This window comes from Rissa tridactyla, chromosome Z, assembly GCF_028500815.1.
Source record: "Rissa tridactyla isolate bRisTri1 chromosome Z, bRisTri1.patW.cur.20221130, whole genome shotgun sequence".
NCBI classification, from domain to species: domain Eukaryota; kingdom Metazoa; phylum Chordata; class Aves; order Charadriiformes; family Laridae; genus Rissa; species Rissa tridactyla.
In genome coordinates this window covers 49,420,401-49,438,107 of record NC_071497.1, presented here as the reverse complement: position 1 = coordinate 49,438,107, position 17,707 = coordinate 49,420,401, and the positions used below count along the sequence as shown (strand labels likewise).

Below are 17,707 nucleotides of genomic sequence, written 5' to 3'. Positions count from 1 at the left end.
TTTGTGATGGAGATGTGATGGAGCTAACTGCTACTGCAAGGGAAACAAAACACATTAACCAGTACAGGCACCTAATTGACCCAAAGCTTCCCAGGTATGCCCTGCAGCAGTGTGACCAGCTGCTCGGAAACCAAAGATTGCGCAAAAGAAAATCACATAGACAGCAACGTGTGTGTTTCCACATGTCCCATTTTTCCTTCTCCTATGCAAGGCAGCCTGCTAAACAGGGGGAATATTTGAGACAGAGAGGACAAACTGATTAAACAGCAACTTTGTACAAGAGGCTTTAATCAAGTCTTTCAAATAGTGATGACCACAAAAATTCATACCAGCAAACAAAGCAGAAGACACTCAGCTGATTAGTTTCAAAGGCCATAACGTATTTTCTTTTTTCTTCATCTTTCTTTAGCATCTAAGGATTTTGGAAGAGCAGCTTTAATAGCTTCTTAAAACCAAACAGGTTGTCAAGCATTCGCGCTTGTTTGGAGAGAAAGCAACATTATTTTATACTTTCCATTATGCATGATTTTGCCACCAACTCATGTTTAGTGGAAAATTTTGTTGCTGAGGAGGGAGATCCTCAGATCTCAAGCAGCAAAAAAAAGATCTGTTATGACGCCAGATAGAAAGCAAATTCTCCACCCTAAATTTTCTCAATACAAGGTCTACAAACACACTCCAAGTGTCAAGCCTACAACCCCAACCCAATTATTGTAAACTATTTTTGTTTACTACATGGCCTGAGCGTACCAATTTAGTTCTGTGTCCTCATTGGATTGTTACTAGACTAATCAAAAATGACACGATGTGCTTGCTTAAGAATATATTTGCTTATCTAGAAAAAGTATTTAAACTTCCATACATCGCAACATACATCAAAAGCCAAAAAGAGCATAAGTAACTTGAGGTAAGATATTTGCAGATCACTTGTCTCTGTCTACAAACACACACCCAGGTCCCCTACCCATCCCTGGTCATCTGAGAACAGAGAGAAGAAAACCAGCATTTTCCTACCCCATCAATTGCAAGCCATGGGTTATCAAAGCAAGATCCTCATACTTGCTGCTCCACTCAAGAAAAGTGGAAGCCTGTCAGCTCTTCAGAAAGCTTGTCAGATTAGACCTAAAATGACATTCCAGTCTGCTTCTTTCCACATGGTACCTTACAGACTGAAGTTTGTACTTACTGCTTAAACCCAGTCCTTGCCAAACTTTGCCTGGCCCTGCATATAAAGACATACAGGTCCACACTTGCAATGAAGATGCAGTCACCCACAGTTTTGCTAATTAACTTTGTGAATTGCCACAAGAATTTACCAGTGGTTGCTTACAAACAGTCCACCAAAGGTAAACAGCAAAGAGAGAAAAAAACCCAACACATACGTCCACACCTTCACTTCTTACCAAGTACAGAAAGTCTGACTCAGGTGAGCTAAGTTTCACAACACAGCTTTAAACATGACAAAATGACAGACAGGTAGGGTCTGCACGGAGCTGACAAGTCAGCCTGAAACACCCCAATTCCAGAACGCACTCATCTAGCCAAAATCAGTAGAGGACTAGACCACTGCATAATGGAATTCACCAAGATACAGTGCAAACCAAAAAAAGTTTATCTGGCGACTACTCAGTTTTTGCTAAGATGCAAACGAGGGCTTGTCAGAAACCTTGGCAGAAAATTTGGCAGAAACGTTGTCTCCAGCACTTCAGTATTGTTTTTGATGATCCATGTGGTTCAGAAATCATATGTCGCATTCAGTTCCTGAGAAGGAATAGAATTCACGATGAAAAATACCAGGAGGGCAGATTTATCTAAGGCAGAGTGACTATCATAGAATCATAGGGTTGGAAGGGACCTCTGGAGATCATCTAGTCCAACCCCCCTGCCAGAACAGGGTCACCCAGAGCAGGTTGCACAGGAACATGTCCAGGCGGGTTTTGAATGTCTCCAGAGTTGGAGACTCCACCACCTCTCTGGGCAGCCTGTTCCAGTGCTCTGCCACCCTCAAAGTAAAGAAGTTCCTCCTCATGTTTAGGTGGAACTTCCTATGCTCAAGTTTGTGCCCATTACCTCTTGTCCTGTCCCCAGGCACCACTGAAAAGAGCCTGGCACCATCCTCCTGATACATACCTTTTAAGTATTTATAACTGTTGATAAGATCCCCCCTCAGTCATCTTTTTCCCAGACTGAAGAGACCCACATCCTTCAGCCTTTCTTCATAAGAGACGTGTTCCAGTCCCCTAATCATCTTGGTAGCTCTCTGCTGCTCACTATCTCACAACCAAAAAAATTAATTCAAACCACCATCTATTTCTGCTCCTGAAGGTCCCTCCGATCTGCAGAAGGAGTAAGTAATGGGGCAGGTCTGTCACCTCAGGAGACACTGCTTGAGAATGCCTGCAGCCTCTGATCCATCCTGCACCTGAAGAAAGCTTCTGCAGCAGGACTCACATGCAGGCACCACTGAATTAGTGCTTCTAAAAATGAAGCGACTGAAGTAGCCCTAATTTTGTGCAAACTGCCCTGGCCACATGACAGAAGATGTGCCTGTTCATATGACAGGATTGCCCAAGCTCACTACAGGATGGAGGATGCCTACATTTAGGTCAAGTGACAGGTGCAAGCTGCTCACAATACTGAAGGAGACACCAATTGAGGGCTGCTGTTTGTTGGTATTTTGTAGTATCAGAAGCACCATCCACTATGAAAGTAAGATTTAATTTATCTCCCAGTTCTCTAATATTGTCTCTTGAATTTTAGCTATTTGGTGCTTTTACATTTATTTTCCTCAAAGCAAGCACCACAGTCACGTTCCAAAACCTATGAATTACCTCTGTATTTACAGGATCCCACACTAACTCACATTCCTAAAATACACCATGGAAGCAGCTAGAACTTGTCAGAAGATTTTAGCAGGGTTGTCATGAAGTCTGCAGCCATTACAGAGCTTTTTTGACCTGTGCTGAGAATAGAGATGTGCGAGTCGAGACCTGGGAGACCGTGGAGCCACACAATCCACACCTGGTTCATAGTACAAACCTCAGCTATGGCAGAACAGTACTGACAAGCTATTGTAGGACCTGCTTCAAGAGCCCCACTCTGTTGACTCAGCCATTCATTGGCCCTCCCCAAAACAAACCCTAGCCAGCATACTTTAAACTTTTAAAATGACAGTGATACTCTTTCACAAAACTGCAATACCACAGTACTCTTAGGGAAGGAGGCATTTCTTGCGATCTACCATGACGTCTCTTCAGCTTTGGGTACCCACCTTCTCCTTTTAATACTGGAAGACAATCCAGAGCATGGACACTTGAAAGGTGTGTGTTTTTACATTAAACTAAGTCTCATGAAATTACTATATGGCTAATGAACTTACAATATTTTAAAGGCAGGAAAGAGGGGGCCTAAATCAAAGAGCTGAAAGAGGTTTATTTTTTTCGTTATCATGCAGTGCATCATATACATGATTCTCTTTTTAGAATTTCAAAAAATTCTCAGATTTTGTACACAAATGCTGGGCTACCATCTAAGAGTTCACCTTTCCAATTACAGCCACCAAATTAATGTACTTTTTTGACAAGTAAGTCTATTACTGTTTGACTTCACATGCAAAAGAACAGCAAAGTTCAAAAAGAAAGTATGCATCGATCTGCTCACTGTTGGTGATCCATTCAGTTCCAGCAGGATAGCTTGTGTATATGACCTATGCTTGAAATACTGGGTAAAAATATCTGCCAGTAAATTTCATAGCCTTACAAAACCGAAAACTAGCATGCTGACACAGTTATCTGACCGAAGAAAATGGAGGTACTGGCAAAACCAGGCAAAAAAAGAATGTTGTGTTGTATATTTAGTTAGAAGTAAGCTCAGCTTAAGAAGACGCACAGCCTTACTGCAAATTTAATTTAAAGCAAAAAAAGGGAACCAACAATCCAATGTTCTACTTAGTCTAAAACTGTATTTTTACATGCTTTTAGTGTTGATCAGAGACAACACCCCCTTCAAAACCTACAGAACTGTGAACTTGCCAGAACAAAACACCCATTCTGACAGATGCAAAGGGTGTAATCGAACAAACAGTCAAAGACAAGGGATAACAAGTGCCGGAAGAGAGATGAGTAGGGGACACAACTATGAGATGTGAATAGGAACACCATGCACATGGCAGATCCCTTATTTTCAGTGGAGTCAGGCAGACGCCACACGGAAGAATTCAAACCTGAATCTGCGACACAAACAGGCCACTCAATTCAAGAGGATAACATCTGTCAGAGACTGCAGCTTGTTATGGCTGTCTTGGCCACCAGCAGGAAGACAAGATGTCTCCGAGATACATGAAAACATCTCACCAGCATGGCTACAACCTGGTGCTCTAGAGGCAGAGAGGCATCATAGAAAAGAGCCTGCAGTCTACAGTGGCCGTGCATAGTCCCGTCTCAAGTACTGCAGTTCAGAAATCTAGCAGATAGAATTGCCGCTTTTTCTACTTCAGGGTGTAAAGTAGCTCATGCTTCCTCACTTGAAGCATGACACGGTCCATTAGTCTCAGAGCACACAACTCTTGTAGCCTACTTTCATCTCTGAGGTAGCATCTATGAAAGAAACCAGAAACAGCAGCATATTCTTCAAAAACACAAGTTCCAACATTGCTACCAATAAAGAATTCTGGCAAAGGAGTAGGAACTAAGAAGAATCAGAAACATTCATTCACAAATACTGGCTGTTTAGAGCACATTATGCCTCACAACCTAAAAATGAATCTTCGTGGCAAAACACAGTTCTTTTTTAGACAGCATCCATATGCTGTATTTTAAAACCTGGCCACCCACCCAAGTTGCTTACTACATTTATAGAAACATGAGGATATTCATTCTAATCTCTCCTTTAAGCAAAGGGATAAATTAAGGGCTCGTAAAATTTTCCTACGTAGTTGCTCAGCACACCATTTTCTGGAACAGATTAATAGGCCACCACCTCAGAGACTGCAGCGTTTCCAACCGACACAAACACACTGTACTTACGATATTAAGTTGTTATCCATCATGTGCTACCTCATTTGCTATAACCAATATGGGCTTTACGTAAATACTGCCTTCTGAAACAGTTTGTGTCTTAAAACAACAAAGGATGGGGAAGGAAAGAGAAATATAGGAAGCACCTAAGTGTGGGTCTCAGGGCTGGTCAGCAGTGGAAGTGAAAACACAGACTATCTGACCTCTAGGTTGTTAGATAAACCCGACTCTCACGAGATTGCAATAACTGCAGTTTGTATTTACACGGTCATTCGGTTTGTCTCCTTCAAAACACCACACGACGGAAAGCACTGGCACCTCTACTAACAGGTGACAGGTCTGAAGGTGTCATTCATCAAACCACGCTGTTGGTACAAGGCTTCAGCCCCGCGATCTGCTCCCACCGGCGAGAAGGCTCTGCCTCGGCCGCGGGCGGACCCCGGCTCCATCCGGGCCGGGCAGGCAGAGCTCGGTCCCGTCCCGACTATGCCACGAGTTTAACGCTGCCAAACCTCAAATTCCACCAGAGTTCATTTAAGGACTCATCTGTTACCAAAAAAAACCCCCCAAAAGATACTCATCGCTTCCAGATTTTAGGGCCCTTGCCGGTTTCCGTAATGGAGTGTTTTTTACGGAGGAGGCAATTTTTGCCGGCAGGCTGACGGAGCCGGCGCCCAGCCGGGCCTCCAGCAGCGACTCCAGCTCCCGGAGCCGATACGAGCCATCATCCAGAGGGGAGGAGGCGGCAGGAGGGCACAGGATCCATGCGGCACCCGCCACCTGCCCCGACGAAGCAGAGGGACGCCGCCCGCCGCCGGCCCCCGGCGGTGCCGCCCCGAAGCCCCCGGCTGGGGAAAACCCGGCCGGCCCCCGCGGTCCCCCACGGCGTGACCTTGGGCCCGGCAGCCGTCCCTGAGAGGCACTGCGGGCGGCCCGCTCCGGCCGGGGACCCCACACTCCCGCCCGCACGCCCGAAGGCGAAGAAGTGGGGCCGCCGCCGGCCGAGGAGCAACGTACGGGGCTGCGGGTGGGCGGGCAGCGCTCCCGGCCCCGTCCCCACTCACATGTGCGGGTTCCGCTGGAAGGCGTTGCGAATGTCCTTCACCACCCGCTGCACCAGCACCGCCACCTCCTCCGGCGACTCGGCCATCTTCCGCCTACCGCAAGCCGGCCGGGCCGGACCGGGCCAGGCCGGGCTGAGCGCTTCCGGGTCAGCGTCCCGCGGGGAGCCCCGGGTAAGGAAGGCGGTGGGGCGGGGCGGGGCGGGGCGCGAGCGGCCCGGCCTCCCGCCGCCTCAGCTCCTCCCGGCGGCAGCGGGGCGGCGTGGGGAGCCGCTCGGTCCCTCGCGAAGGGCGGGCCGCGGCGGTGCGGCGTGCCTGCCGCACTCATGGCGCTCGTTTTCCGGCCGCCGTTCCCTTGTTCGAGAGGCAAATCAGGCAAAAGCAGCGGCAACAGTTAATTTATATATGAGGCAGGCTAGCGCTTCATACCTTCGTTATTTTAATATCCGTGCTAGATGTTGAGCCACGTAGCTTTAAAAGATAAGTGTGCGTGTCTGGCTTCCCCTGGCTTCAAAAAGAGAAAGGGCCTATGGGAAAGGTGGTGGTGGGGCGAATCTTCGTCAGCGGTAAAGTAAGGGATTTAAATGAAGGAGGGTAGATTTAGATTAGGTATTAAGAAGAAATTCTTTTCTGTGGGGGTGGTGAGGCACTGGAACAGGTTGCCCAGGGAAGCTGTGGATGCCCCATCCCTGGAAGTGTTCAAGGCCAGGCTGGATGGGGCTTTGAGCAGCCTGGTCTAGTGGGAGGTGTCCCTGCCCATGGCAGGGGGGTTGGAACTAGGTGATCTTTTAAGGTCCCTTCCAACCCGAACCATTCTGTGATCCTATGAGTGCTCTAATCTGCAGGCAGAATGTGAAGAGCAGATTATAATTCTAAATCATAATCGGTTCATTAATATTACAAAACAGTTTGTTTTACAAAGCATTAACTTAGTTTATACATATTCTATTAACAATATAGTATAATATGTATATATAATATGTAATATTTTTGTATATTAATAATTTAGTTGTCTCATTTGAAAGCTTGCAGTATCGTCATCATCAGCTTCATCATTACCTTCACCACCACCCAGAAGGTCTGGTAGACCCACTGCATATTCTTCAGAAAAAAAAGAGGAGGAGAAAGAGTCTAGAAAAGAAGGGGTCAGTCAAGGATATCTGTAAAAGAACAAATAGAAAGGTGGATGTCCCTTAGAGAAACACTGAACATGTTCTCACATGCTGAAGTTGCCAGGTTTTATGCTGGATTTCTAGGTAAACTAACCTTAAAGCAGATGTGTTTCACGTTGGCTTCTGTCTTTTTGGTAGTTAAATTTTGTCGTATTTGTTTAGATATGATGAATATAAACACGGAGATGATGTCTGCAAGGAACCCCAAGTGAAACAAGACACTGATGGAAGCTCGGTGTTAAAAGCTGAAGAGGATGCGTTGGAAGCCTCGTCAACAGCAACTGCTGAAAGGTAGCCTTCCTTTTTTATGTTGTTTTCCATATATTCCCTGAAATAATATTTTTAGGTGCTTATGACTGGGTCTTTAACCTTGCTGCTATATTTTTCTCCATGCGTGCTTTATTTTTGTTTTCACTTACTATGAACGCAAGTTTAGACTCACCTTCCTCAGATTGGAGATTATGTAGAGGGTGTGCCCTGGAACTAGAATCCAGGATTTCTTGCATTCTCAATACCCGTGACATATTTTTTTTTCACCATTACAACATTACCTTCTGGACTGTAGACTGGCTACTTTATCATAAGACTAATTTAGGTGGATAGCCTAAGTAGGGATCTTGGTGATGTCAGATGGCAAGCCACCATAACTGCAGAATTCTGAACTGAGTGCTTTTGAAAGCAAAAGATGCACAGCACGCCTTTTATTAGCAGCTCCAGTTGGCTCCAGTGCAGCATACTTGCCAAAACTTTTTTAGGATTCCGAGAAAATGATTTATTACAATAACTACGTAAATGTTGAATTCACATAGGGTTTTTATTTTCCTTTCAGTAGTTCTTTTTTACTCCAGTGTGTGCCCAGAAAAAAGAGGCAGTAATAGCATGCAGTAGGTCTAAAATACCATCTTCAAAGTACTGAAGAATTGGTTTGTTCTGTTGCATGTGTTGAGAAAATTAATGATGCTTTAATTCTGGTTTGGGCTTCAACTCAATAAATGTTTTTGTATAAATAAGGAGAAGACAATAGCCTGTAAAGTCATATGGCACTTGAAATGTGATTGTTATGTTAAAAGATTGTAGTCTGTCACAAATCTGGGCCGCCACAGATTTATTGAAGGTTCACTGTATTAAACTCTGAATTAAAAAACTAATTAGATACGTGAGATTTTATGGGGCCTTCTTAAAAGCACATATATTAATTATATATGTTTATATTTTTAATATATATTTTTTATGTACATAATTTATACTAAATAATGCTGGTTTCAGGTAACTGGGTTATATGGCTGTGCTGTCCCAGGTTTTCATTCACGTTTTAGACTGTACAGATGCTGTTTTATGATGTATGGTGTCTGAAATTATTGAAGCAAGCTGATGCATTCTGAATGTCAAATAAGCCAAAATACAAGTATGAGGGAAGGTGGGCACTGGGAGATATTTTTAGCTGAAAAATCCAGATTGTTTTTTCAAAATAGCTTTGATTTTTATGTTCAGCATAGCCCATAATTTTTAATTTATGTCCATTTACCTTGCTCAAAAGGAATTAGGCAGCTTTATGTATCTAACAGCACATCTTTTCAGGCTTACTGCCTTCTTGCTTTGTCCTGTGCAATTTGTTCAGTGTACAGGTTTGTTTCAAATTTGTTAAAAGCAGCAAATTTACCTTCGGTTAGGTAACATGGTGAATGAAATATTTCCAGCTAAATAAGAAGTTTGAATTCTGTAAAGAGGTTTTGGTGAATTAGACCCAAAAGGAAGACCTTTAAAATGTCATTAATGCTGCCAAAATTACTCAATGGATTAAAGGTCAAAATTTTGGGTTGTTTTTGATTTGTTTGTTGTTTTTCTTTTTTTTTCAGTTTTAGTATTGGGTACAAGTGAAAATAAGTCACAACAATGCAAAGTTCGGTTCTGAAAGTACTGACCATTGTTGCAAAACTACTAATGTACTTAAAAGTTGCAAATGTAGTTATTTAGAATAGCACAATTAACTGACAATATGCTGTGTATGACTTCATGCCTGCCTTTTGAAGAGGACTGAATATTAAACTGATATTCCTATTTAAATAGCATAATAAGATGTATTTAAATTGTGTACATTAGATACTTATACACATTGCCAAAGCTTATAAGGCAGACATTGGTATTAATATTGCACACGATAGTGTACAGTAGCTTTTGGAAGTGATTAATGATTTGTCAGCCAAGCATACTTACTTGCTGTAATTTTGGGGTAATTATAATAAATTATTTCATAAAATATTCCTTTATTACATTTCATGTAGGGCATAAGAATAAGCTATAGAAAATACACAGTAACTAAATAATCTAAGAATTATATATCTGTTATCCACAGAAAAGAAATGTCCCTAGGTAATCCATTCCTATGACATCTGGAGAGCTGTCAAAAATCTTGGAAACAATTTGTTTGAGATAGTTCTTCTGTGATGAGTACGGATCCTTGTAGCTATCTAAAGTGATATAACAAACTTCTATTACATTAAGCTTGCTTTAATGCATAACTAAAAGGTTAGAATCTTTCAATTTAGATCTAATTCACCAGGTGTGAAATGTAAATGTTACTGTTTTCATGGCCACCTTTGCAAAATATGCATGACGATCTTGTTTTGTTCTGTGCCCCTCAGCTGTTGTAATTTGTTACAGCTTCATGGACAAGTCCAATTGACTTTAATGCTGTTGATTTAAGTATCATATTTTGCATGAAAACCCCTCACAGTTGGCACTAACTGTCCTCCACTTTGGGAGGGTGGAAACAAGAGCACAGAAAAATGGGCACGTCGGTCTTAGTGATTTCCCAGGGCCTAAGATTTTTCTAAATAAACCACAATGCACAGCCAAGAGGAGGGGAATTGCATCACCACTGTCATTACTTAGCTATTTATTACAAAGATTGATCGGGCATTTGACAGCTGTGGTACAAATGCAGGAAGGCACAGCACATTTTTTCATAAAACAGAAATGATCGGTCTTCAGATTTTTCAGTGATGTTTCTTTAACATCAAAAACATGGTGGGGATGTGTGTGTATATGGTTTTAAAAGTAGCAGTTCTGTATACCTTTGCTTTTCAGGCTAGCAAACGGAAAGATTGTCACCGCTTGTGTGCAACGGTGCACCGACTCTGACTGAGTTAACAGCACTTTGGTTCAGACATCACTGACAAATAGGCCCGACTGAAATCAACTCTGTTGTGCAGATCTTGTGAACTTGTGCTAAGTCACATTTTATTAGGAAGTAACGCTCTGAGCCAAAACCATGATACCCGTCTGAGCTGGAACTAGGCGGAACTAAAAATTGCTACAGTTGCACACCTGTGCATACACCAGAGGGTGGTTTGACTACAAGCCCATCACTTTATGCTGCAAATAGCCACCAGAGCCCACCAAGCTCTCCTGGATGGCAGGGGGCTGCACAGCGAACTCTCCATGAGCAGGGATGCCTCTCAAGGTTACCCGCCTGGAGGCTGACAGATCCCTTACCCAGCATCTGATGTCCACAATGAGAGATGCTCTAAAAGATCTGAAAGTATATTGTATATAAGCTAATTATTTGATGCGTAGTAAGTAGTAGATGGTTTGACCACCGTTTAATCATTGTTTAATAAAACCTTTGGTTAACCCCACAACGATGACTCCTTTTAGTAATTCCCCCATGACACTGTTACAGTGCTGCTTAGACATTGTCAGGTACTTCCGATTTTGTGGCAAGGAAGTTAGTTCATATGAAAAAATCATTTTAACTTATTATTTCTTCAAAATTTTATATTCCACTGTAAAGTTTTTACTGCAATAAATTATGTTTTATTATAATGGTTTCTTAATAGTGTGGCTCAGTTCATCATCTGGTCAATGAACATCAGTGGGCATCACTGAAGGACAGTGCAAACATGGTCTTCAAATGGATGCAAGAGAAAAGAAATGGAAACAGATCTCACACTGAAATGTGCTGAAAACTTTTGGATAAAAAGTTTCTGAGAAAATTCCCATACTTTCTACAGTTTAGGTATAAAGGACTTAATTTGTGGGTATTAGTTGCCTGTGTTTCTCCAAATTAATTCTCCCTGCTTCTTATTAGAAGCAAATGCAATTGACGTGCCGAGAAAAAAATTATCTCACATATATGGAATTATTCCTTCTCTTTTGTTGCATAGTATGAAGTTACATAACAATTGAAGCTGCTTTGAATTTAATTGTAGAGTAACCTTAACGAAAAAATGTTTTATTAATACATTTTTCATGTATTACATTAAATTTACAATGGTGTTATTAATAATGTGTTAATAAAAGTGATGTATTAATATCAAAGTGTTCCTGATACATTGAGTCATATCAACATTTTTCTAAAATCAGACTGCATATTTATTTTCCCTAAGATCATCATTTGATCTGAAGCAGTTCCGGCAGCACTTGTGTATGTATGCTACCAAGTGGTTTGAGTACACCTACCCTGTCTACAGAGCAAGATGGTTTTTATCAGCAATTGCTTGCAGTGTGTGCAGTATGCACTTGAATTGGCAAATCATGCACAATCAACAGAATCAATTATTGTAAGTCTGTCACCTTTTTTCCTCTTTTAAAATGTGATTTATTTATTGTAATTTCTCTGAAGGGAAAATAACTGGTTTTAATGCTAGGTGCATACTGTCAGTGCAATGTTAGCTAAGACAAAGTTGACATTTCTTTACAACTTCCGTGTCAGCAAATCCATGTTAGAACTCTTTCCCTATGTAAATAGCTGTATAACCTACCTCTAGTTTCAGTATGATTTTACTTAAAATAATTAAGGACTGATGCAGAGAAATAATGAATGTGACTATTTTGTTTTCCTTCCTATTGTAGTATGAGTGTGGGATGATTGTTTTTGTATATGAGCATATGTTGTGGTGACATCTTGGACTGCTTTTGAGAATGCTTTCTCATTTTCTAGAGGACAGAGGTCAGTCTCAAGAGTATTTCCTTATGTGTAAGGGCATTGATTTTATCCATAAAAGCATTAATTTTCATTTACAGTAAGAATGGTAGAGAATGGAATTCTGTGACCACTTGGTTTCCTTTTCGTGTATATTTTCATATTTTACCTAATGCTTCTTCACAGCAGTCTTGCGATACAAACAAGTAAGTGAATCTGTGACAGTGGGCCTGATTCTTGACTGTTTTAAATTAAAAAGCCTTGTATCCTTCGTCTGGAAACTGAAGGGATAAGGAATACATTCCTTACTGATGCCAATGTGTGTGTAATGGACTGCTAGATAAGGACTGCAAAAGCAAAGTAAAAAAAAAACAAAACTGTTTACAATGATCTAGTATGTAATTGAATGGATTTTCTTATTCATAAAATATATTTCTCCCACTTCAACTTTATAATAGATATTGTAGAATATACCATAGGGAATCTGGAAGATGGACTTTGGTATCTAAGAAAGGAGAAATGCTCTATGTCTATATTGATAACGTAACGGAGGAAATATTTCGATGCAGTTTGGAGGCATAGAATGAGGTCATGGTGGAGTAAAATGCTTCAGGAATGCAAAATATTTTGTGGTACTTCATCCATGTTGCCATCTAACACCTCCAGATTTCTGCTTACTGTAATTACAAACAATCATGCTTGTTTCTGTAGGAGGATATAGTTGTTTAACACTACTCGGTGTTTAACGCTACCCTTGGTGCAGGGAGAGCAGTAGGTGATAATCTGTATTAATGGGAACACTACACATTGAAAAAACAGACGTTTTAATAAGATTGCTAATCTATTCTTAATTTCGTGGTTGTGTATAATGTTTGTATGTACACAGGCTGTGTTGCCATTCAATTTTGAAGACTATGTTTTTGAAAGTTTGAAAGTATTTTGTGATTAAAGTGATATCCACGTTCTTTGTGTGATGTTATTTCTCCTATGTGTTATAAATCAAAGGTATAATCTTGTGTTTGTATTAAAAAAAAATGCAACTAACTAAAAGATTTTTGCTGAGTTCCATTTATCTTTAAAATCATGTTTTCAGTTTCAAGTGTCTTCATTTTCTGTTTTCTTCTATGTTTCTGCAATGTATTTCATTAGTGTAACTCTACTGTTATTGTAAACTTTGGTAGAAACAATATTATATGTGAAAGGTTTCTTATTTGTACAAACAGTAGATACTAATAGATCAGTAAATCCTCATACCTTACAGGTCTGATGTTGTGATAACAGCGTTGATCAGCTTGGAAGTGTTTACATGTGTTACTGAATTAAGTGCCGTCCACAGTAGCTCTGAAAGTATGAGTTTTCAGACTGTTTGAGAGAATCTGCAGAAATTTACATGCATTTACAAATCATAAAAATAAATTTAAAACCTTGTTAGGTAGTAGAAAAACTAAGTAAATTTTTGTTTAGTAAAGGCTTAACCTTCTCTCTTAGTGTAGTGTAAAAAATTGCCTACGATACTATTTCTGTCTTTTCCATTAAACAAAGTGAATACGAAGGATGGGTTAACCCTTCATTTATTAGCATCTATTATGCTAATATAGTATATTAGCATACTAGTGCGGTATTTAATTATAAAGCTAGAAAAATAAAATACAAGGAATTCTGTAATTGCTTGTACAGGAACTGCATGGCTGCATCTTTTTTGCTGTATTGAGAATGGCGAAAGTATCATCACTAAGATTGCAGATTCTTCAATTAGTTATATTTGGTTTAAGTTTCATTTTAACAGAAGCAAAACATAAACAATTTGGGAAAAAAGAGGTTAACAAATGTTTGAAATTATATTAGGATGTAATACATTATTTTCTCTGTAAATGTGAACTTTATTTTTACCAAAAGCTCAAAGAGTTAAAGAATATCAGCATCCATTTGGGACTTGACTGTAATTGTAAAGAAGCATAATTGGGCGGCTGAATTCAGCCATCCGTAAAGGCTGATGGATGTGCTGAAACCACACAACAGCTTAAAACTGTCCTCTTGGCAGCTGTAAGTGGGGCAAACTGTATACTAACGTAGTTAAAACACGTCCGTGTGTTTTTAGAGCAGCATTGAATTCTGAAAACCGAGCATTCAATAATACACGGTAGCATTCTGCTCTAGAGATCTTATAATGGAGTGTGTTTATAGCTTTAGCCCAGCAGTTTTAAGGGGAAAGTAAGCTTTTGCTACTTTTAATGCCAATTACCGCTGCAGTGGGTGGCATGTGGTGTGCTGAGAGGTGTGGTCCAGGCAGGAGCCTCCTCGGGTCCCGCAGGGAAGGTCTGTTGTGCTTTATAACAGGGACTTGGTGGATCCGGGGACTTAAGTTGTATTTGTTGAATGTCACTGGTCTTGCACAAGAACTTGCTATCTGTATAGGATAAGGTGAAGTCCAGGTGTTTGCAGCTTTAAACCAGTGGTTTTTCTTTGTTTGTTTTTTTTTCCGATGCCTCCCTGTTAGACAGTCTCCCTGTTACTCTGCCAGATTTTCTTGACCCTCTTTTTCTTTAGCTCTTTGCTTTGAACTGACTCCCAGACCTAAATCCATATATGGACCTTCTTAGCTCTAATTTTGCAACAACCTGCCACACCACATTTAAGTTTAGCATACTTGGTACGTGGCAAGGCCTTCTGAATTCCTTTGCTGTTATCCCTTGTTTATGTTACAGCTGGAGCTCAAAAAAGCTAATTCACAGGCTTCTTGTAGCGCAGCCCATAATTCAGATTAGAACTGACCTTTCTCTGGGCCAATGTGTAAAACCCATCATATAAACCCAAAGAGTAGTTACAGTCTTAAGCTTTAATTGCTGCTACTGATCTCAAGATGTGAGGCAAACTGACAGCAGTGTTTGTAACATCCAGGTGATTCATGCTAGTTGCAACTGTCAGTTCATCTCATCAGCTTTCTGCCATTCCTTGTCTTCTTGTGATGATTGCATCTTACATCTCTTGGTTAAAGCATAAATTGTCATAGCCCAATGAATGATGGTAACAGCAACCATTAGTTTAACTGGTCTTCTCCTGAATTTGTATGTTAACTATTTTTAATCTGAATCCTTGCCTTACCCACAAGACCTAATGCTAGCCTATCCCACTGCTACTGAGTGTGTTTTCTTAGTCCAAACTGGTACTGGCAGTCCACCTACCTACATTCTCATTTTCTCCCTCACCCTAGGGTGTTTTTTCCAGTTTCAGTCCTGCTTCATGGTAAGCATGTGGGAGAAAGAAAGCGTTCTGAGAAATGGATAAATAAGGAGTGTCACTCTTACATTTCAAAGGAGATACCTTTTTCTTCCATCTCCCAAAGTCACATATTTTGCCATCCTTAATCTAACCCTTAAATGATATTTCTTAGATCTTTTCTTGGCTAATACTAGTACTTGTGATTTCTTACAGTTCTTGTATTGATAGAATTCTGTATGCAAAACTTTTTAGATAATAGGAATCATATTTAGCGTCTACTGAAATTACATGTCCACGGAGATAAACAATACTTTTTAGTTAAGAGTATAAGCAATCTTATCTCAAGTATTCGTTTGAAACACAGTTCAAAATGAAAATCCCAGGTTATGAGTGTGCTACATTAATGTTAGGTGTCGTTCTCTCTTCACTAAGAAACTAGCAGTGCTTGTAATGGTAGGACCCAATAAAATGAAAAAATCTGAAATTTTTTGGCAAAGCTTCTGTAAATGTGTGCAAGAATGAACTGCCACTTCCAATAGAAATCTTGTGTTTTGTTTTGCATGCATATAAAATAAGGTAAGTCTATGAGGGGAGCTACATATGTAAAATGTACATTCTCTTGGTAGCTCTGCATATTTTGAAACTGTTCTACCTGTAGTTCCTCAGGCAATGAGTAAAATATTAAGAAGACAGACTTGTTTCCAGATCATTTGCATCACAGATAATTTTCAAGTTCTTGTTAAGCTATTAGAATGGAGAATTACTAGCACATAATTTTTTTGTGTGTAAAGTATAACAACCTTATTAGCTCATCGCTCACTAAACAGATGAGAAATCAATCATGGTTGTCAAGCTAAATAAAGAGCTGTAATTCTAAAGATAACATTACTTGTTTTGTTTTGTTTTTTTTTCAGGTAGAAAGCATCTTTCTTCAAAATATGTTTGTTTGTACTTTTTTTACATAGTGTTTAAAATAGTGCAGTACTCCTGAGTCCAAACTTTCAAGAAGTGACAGATAAGTGTAGTTAGTTTCTTTAATACACAGTTGAAATGCTGCCCGAAGCAGATATAAGTAAAAAACCATGGCTAACTAAGGACACTTCTGTCAGTTTTCATGTATACAAAAATTATACATTCACTGGACAGTGGCCTTTTGTATTATACTTAAACATCATGGAGAAGAAGCATTAAGTATATCGTATAGCTTTCTTCTTTTGGTTTCTTGGCATTGTCTGACATTGCATTCTAGCCTTGTATCCTTGTTTGAACAACAGTATTTCATGTCATAGGCAGTTATCCTGGCAAGGATAAGTATCTGTATATATGTATCTGACTATACGTAAAATTCAGTTGTTATTGCTTTTTAATGACAATTTGGCCAAGTAGTATGTAGACAACTTCTTTTATTAGCATACAATGTCGTTGTTTCACTGCATGACCAGGAACCTTGCTTGTTCAAACATTTCTGAAATACTAGATATTACAAGTGAGAACAACTTTGCCTTTCTGAACATAATGCCCTGCTTTATTTTCTTCCACTGGTTTCCTATTCCTATCCTCATTGTAATGTCTGAATGCTCTTAGAGTTACCTAGGGAGCCCTGCTGCGGCTAACAAGAAGGCAACGTCTGTGTTTCTTGATTGAAATAACTCGTGTAGATGAGTTCTGCTCAACAAATGTTGACAGAGACCAGAACAGTTTTCCAGAAGCCCTTGCTCATGGCCAAGGCTGCAGATGTTGAAAGTGATTGTAAGCCTATGTTTTCTGGCTTTAGTAAAATGAAAATTCGCAAGAATATTAACGTAAACTCATGCTGTAGACATCCAGATTGTGGTTAAAGACTAGAGTTGTTATAAATTATGACACTTGGAATATACCTGCCAGTTTCTCTTCATTTTTTTTTCCTGTTGTGCTTAAGAAACAAAAAACACATGCTACAGCTCTGTCCCTGAAACATGACAAGGTAGTTGCACTGCTGTGTTGACCAAGGTCACGCTGCTGATTAATCTGGGATTCTGCAGGTGATTAATGTCTCTGGAGCATGTGCTAGGAAGCTGTGGTGCTATTTTTATCTTAGAAACACTGTTTGTGAACCGGTACCCTTCTCCAGCAGTTAAAACCGTGATGAGATCGGCTCTTCTCTGAAATTGTATACCAGGTCTACCTCTTCCACAGAGCTGGAGTTGTTGCTATGGATAGTAACCACAAAGCTGACTGACTTAAGTCTCCCCAAAGATGAGATTTACCTGCATAGCTAAAAATCAAGACGTAGGAGTTAACTGCCGGTTCAGACCAAGCGAGTGTCTGGCTCCAAGA

General features: G+C 40.2%; 1 protein-coding gene across 1 annotated transcript in view; it reads right to left on the bottom strand.

Moving 5' to 3' along the window:
• PTAR1 (protein prenyltransferase alpha subunit repeat containing 1) overlaps positions 1 to 6,236 on the bottom strand; it is a 34,579-nt gene extending 28,343 nt beyond the window's left edge. Inside the window, exon 1 of the mRNA XM_054184681.1 lies at positions 6,080 to 6,236. Within this exon, the coding sequence (XP_054040656.1) occupies positions 6,080 to 6,165 (86 nt within the window). The 5' untranslated portion in view covers positions 6,166 to 6,236. The remainder of the gene's footprint in view (positions 1 to 6,079) is intronic.
• Between the last annotated feature and the right edge of the window lie 11,471 nt (positions 6,237 to 17,707).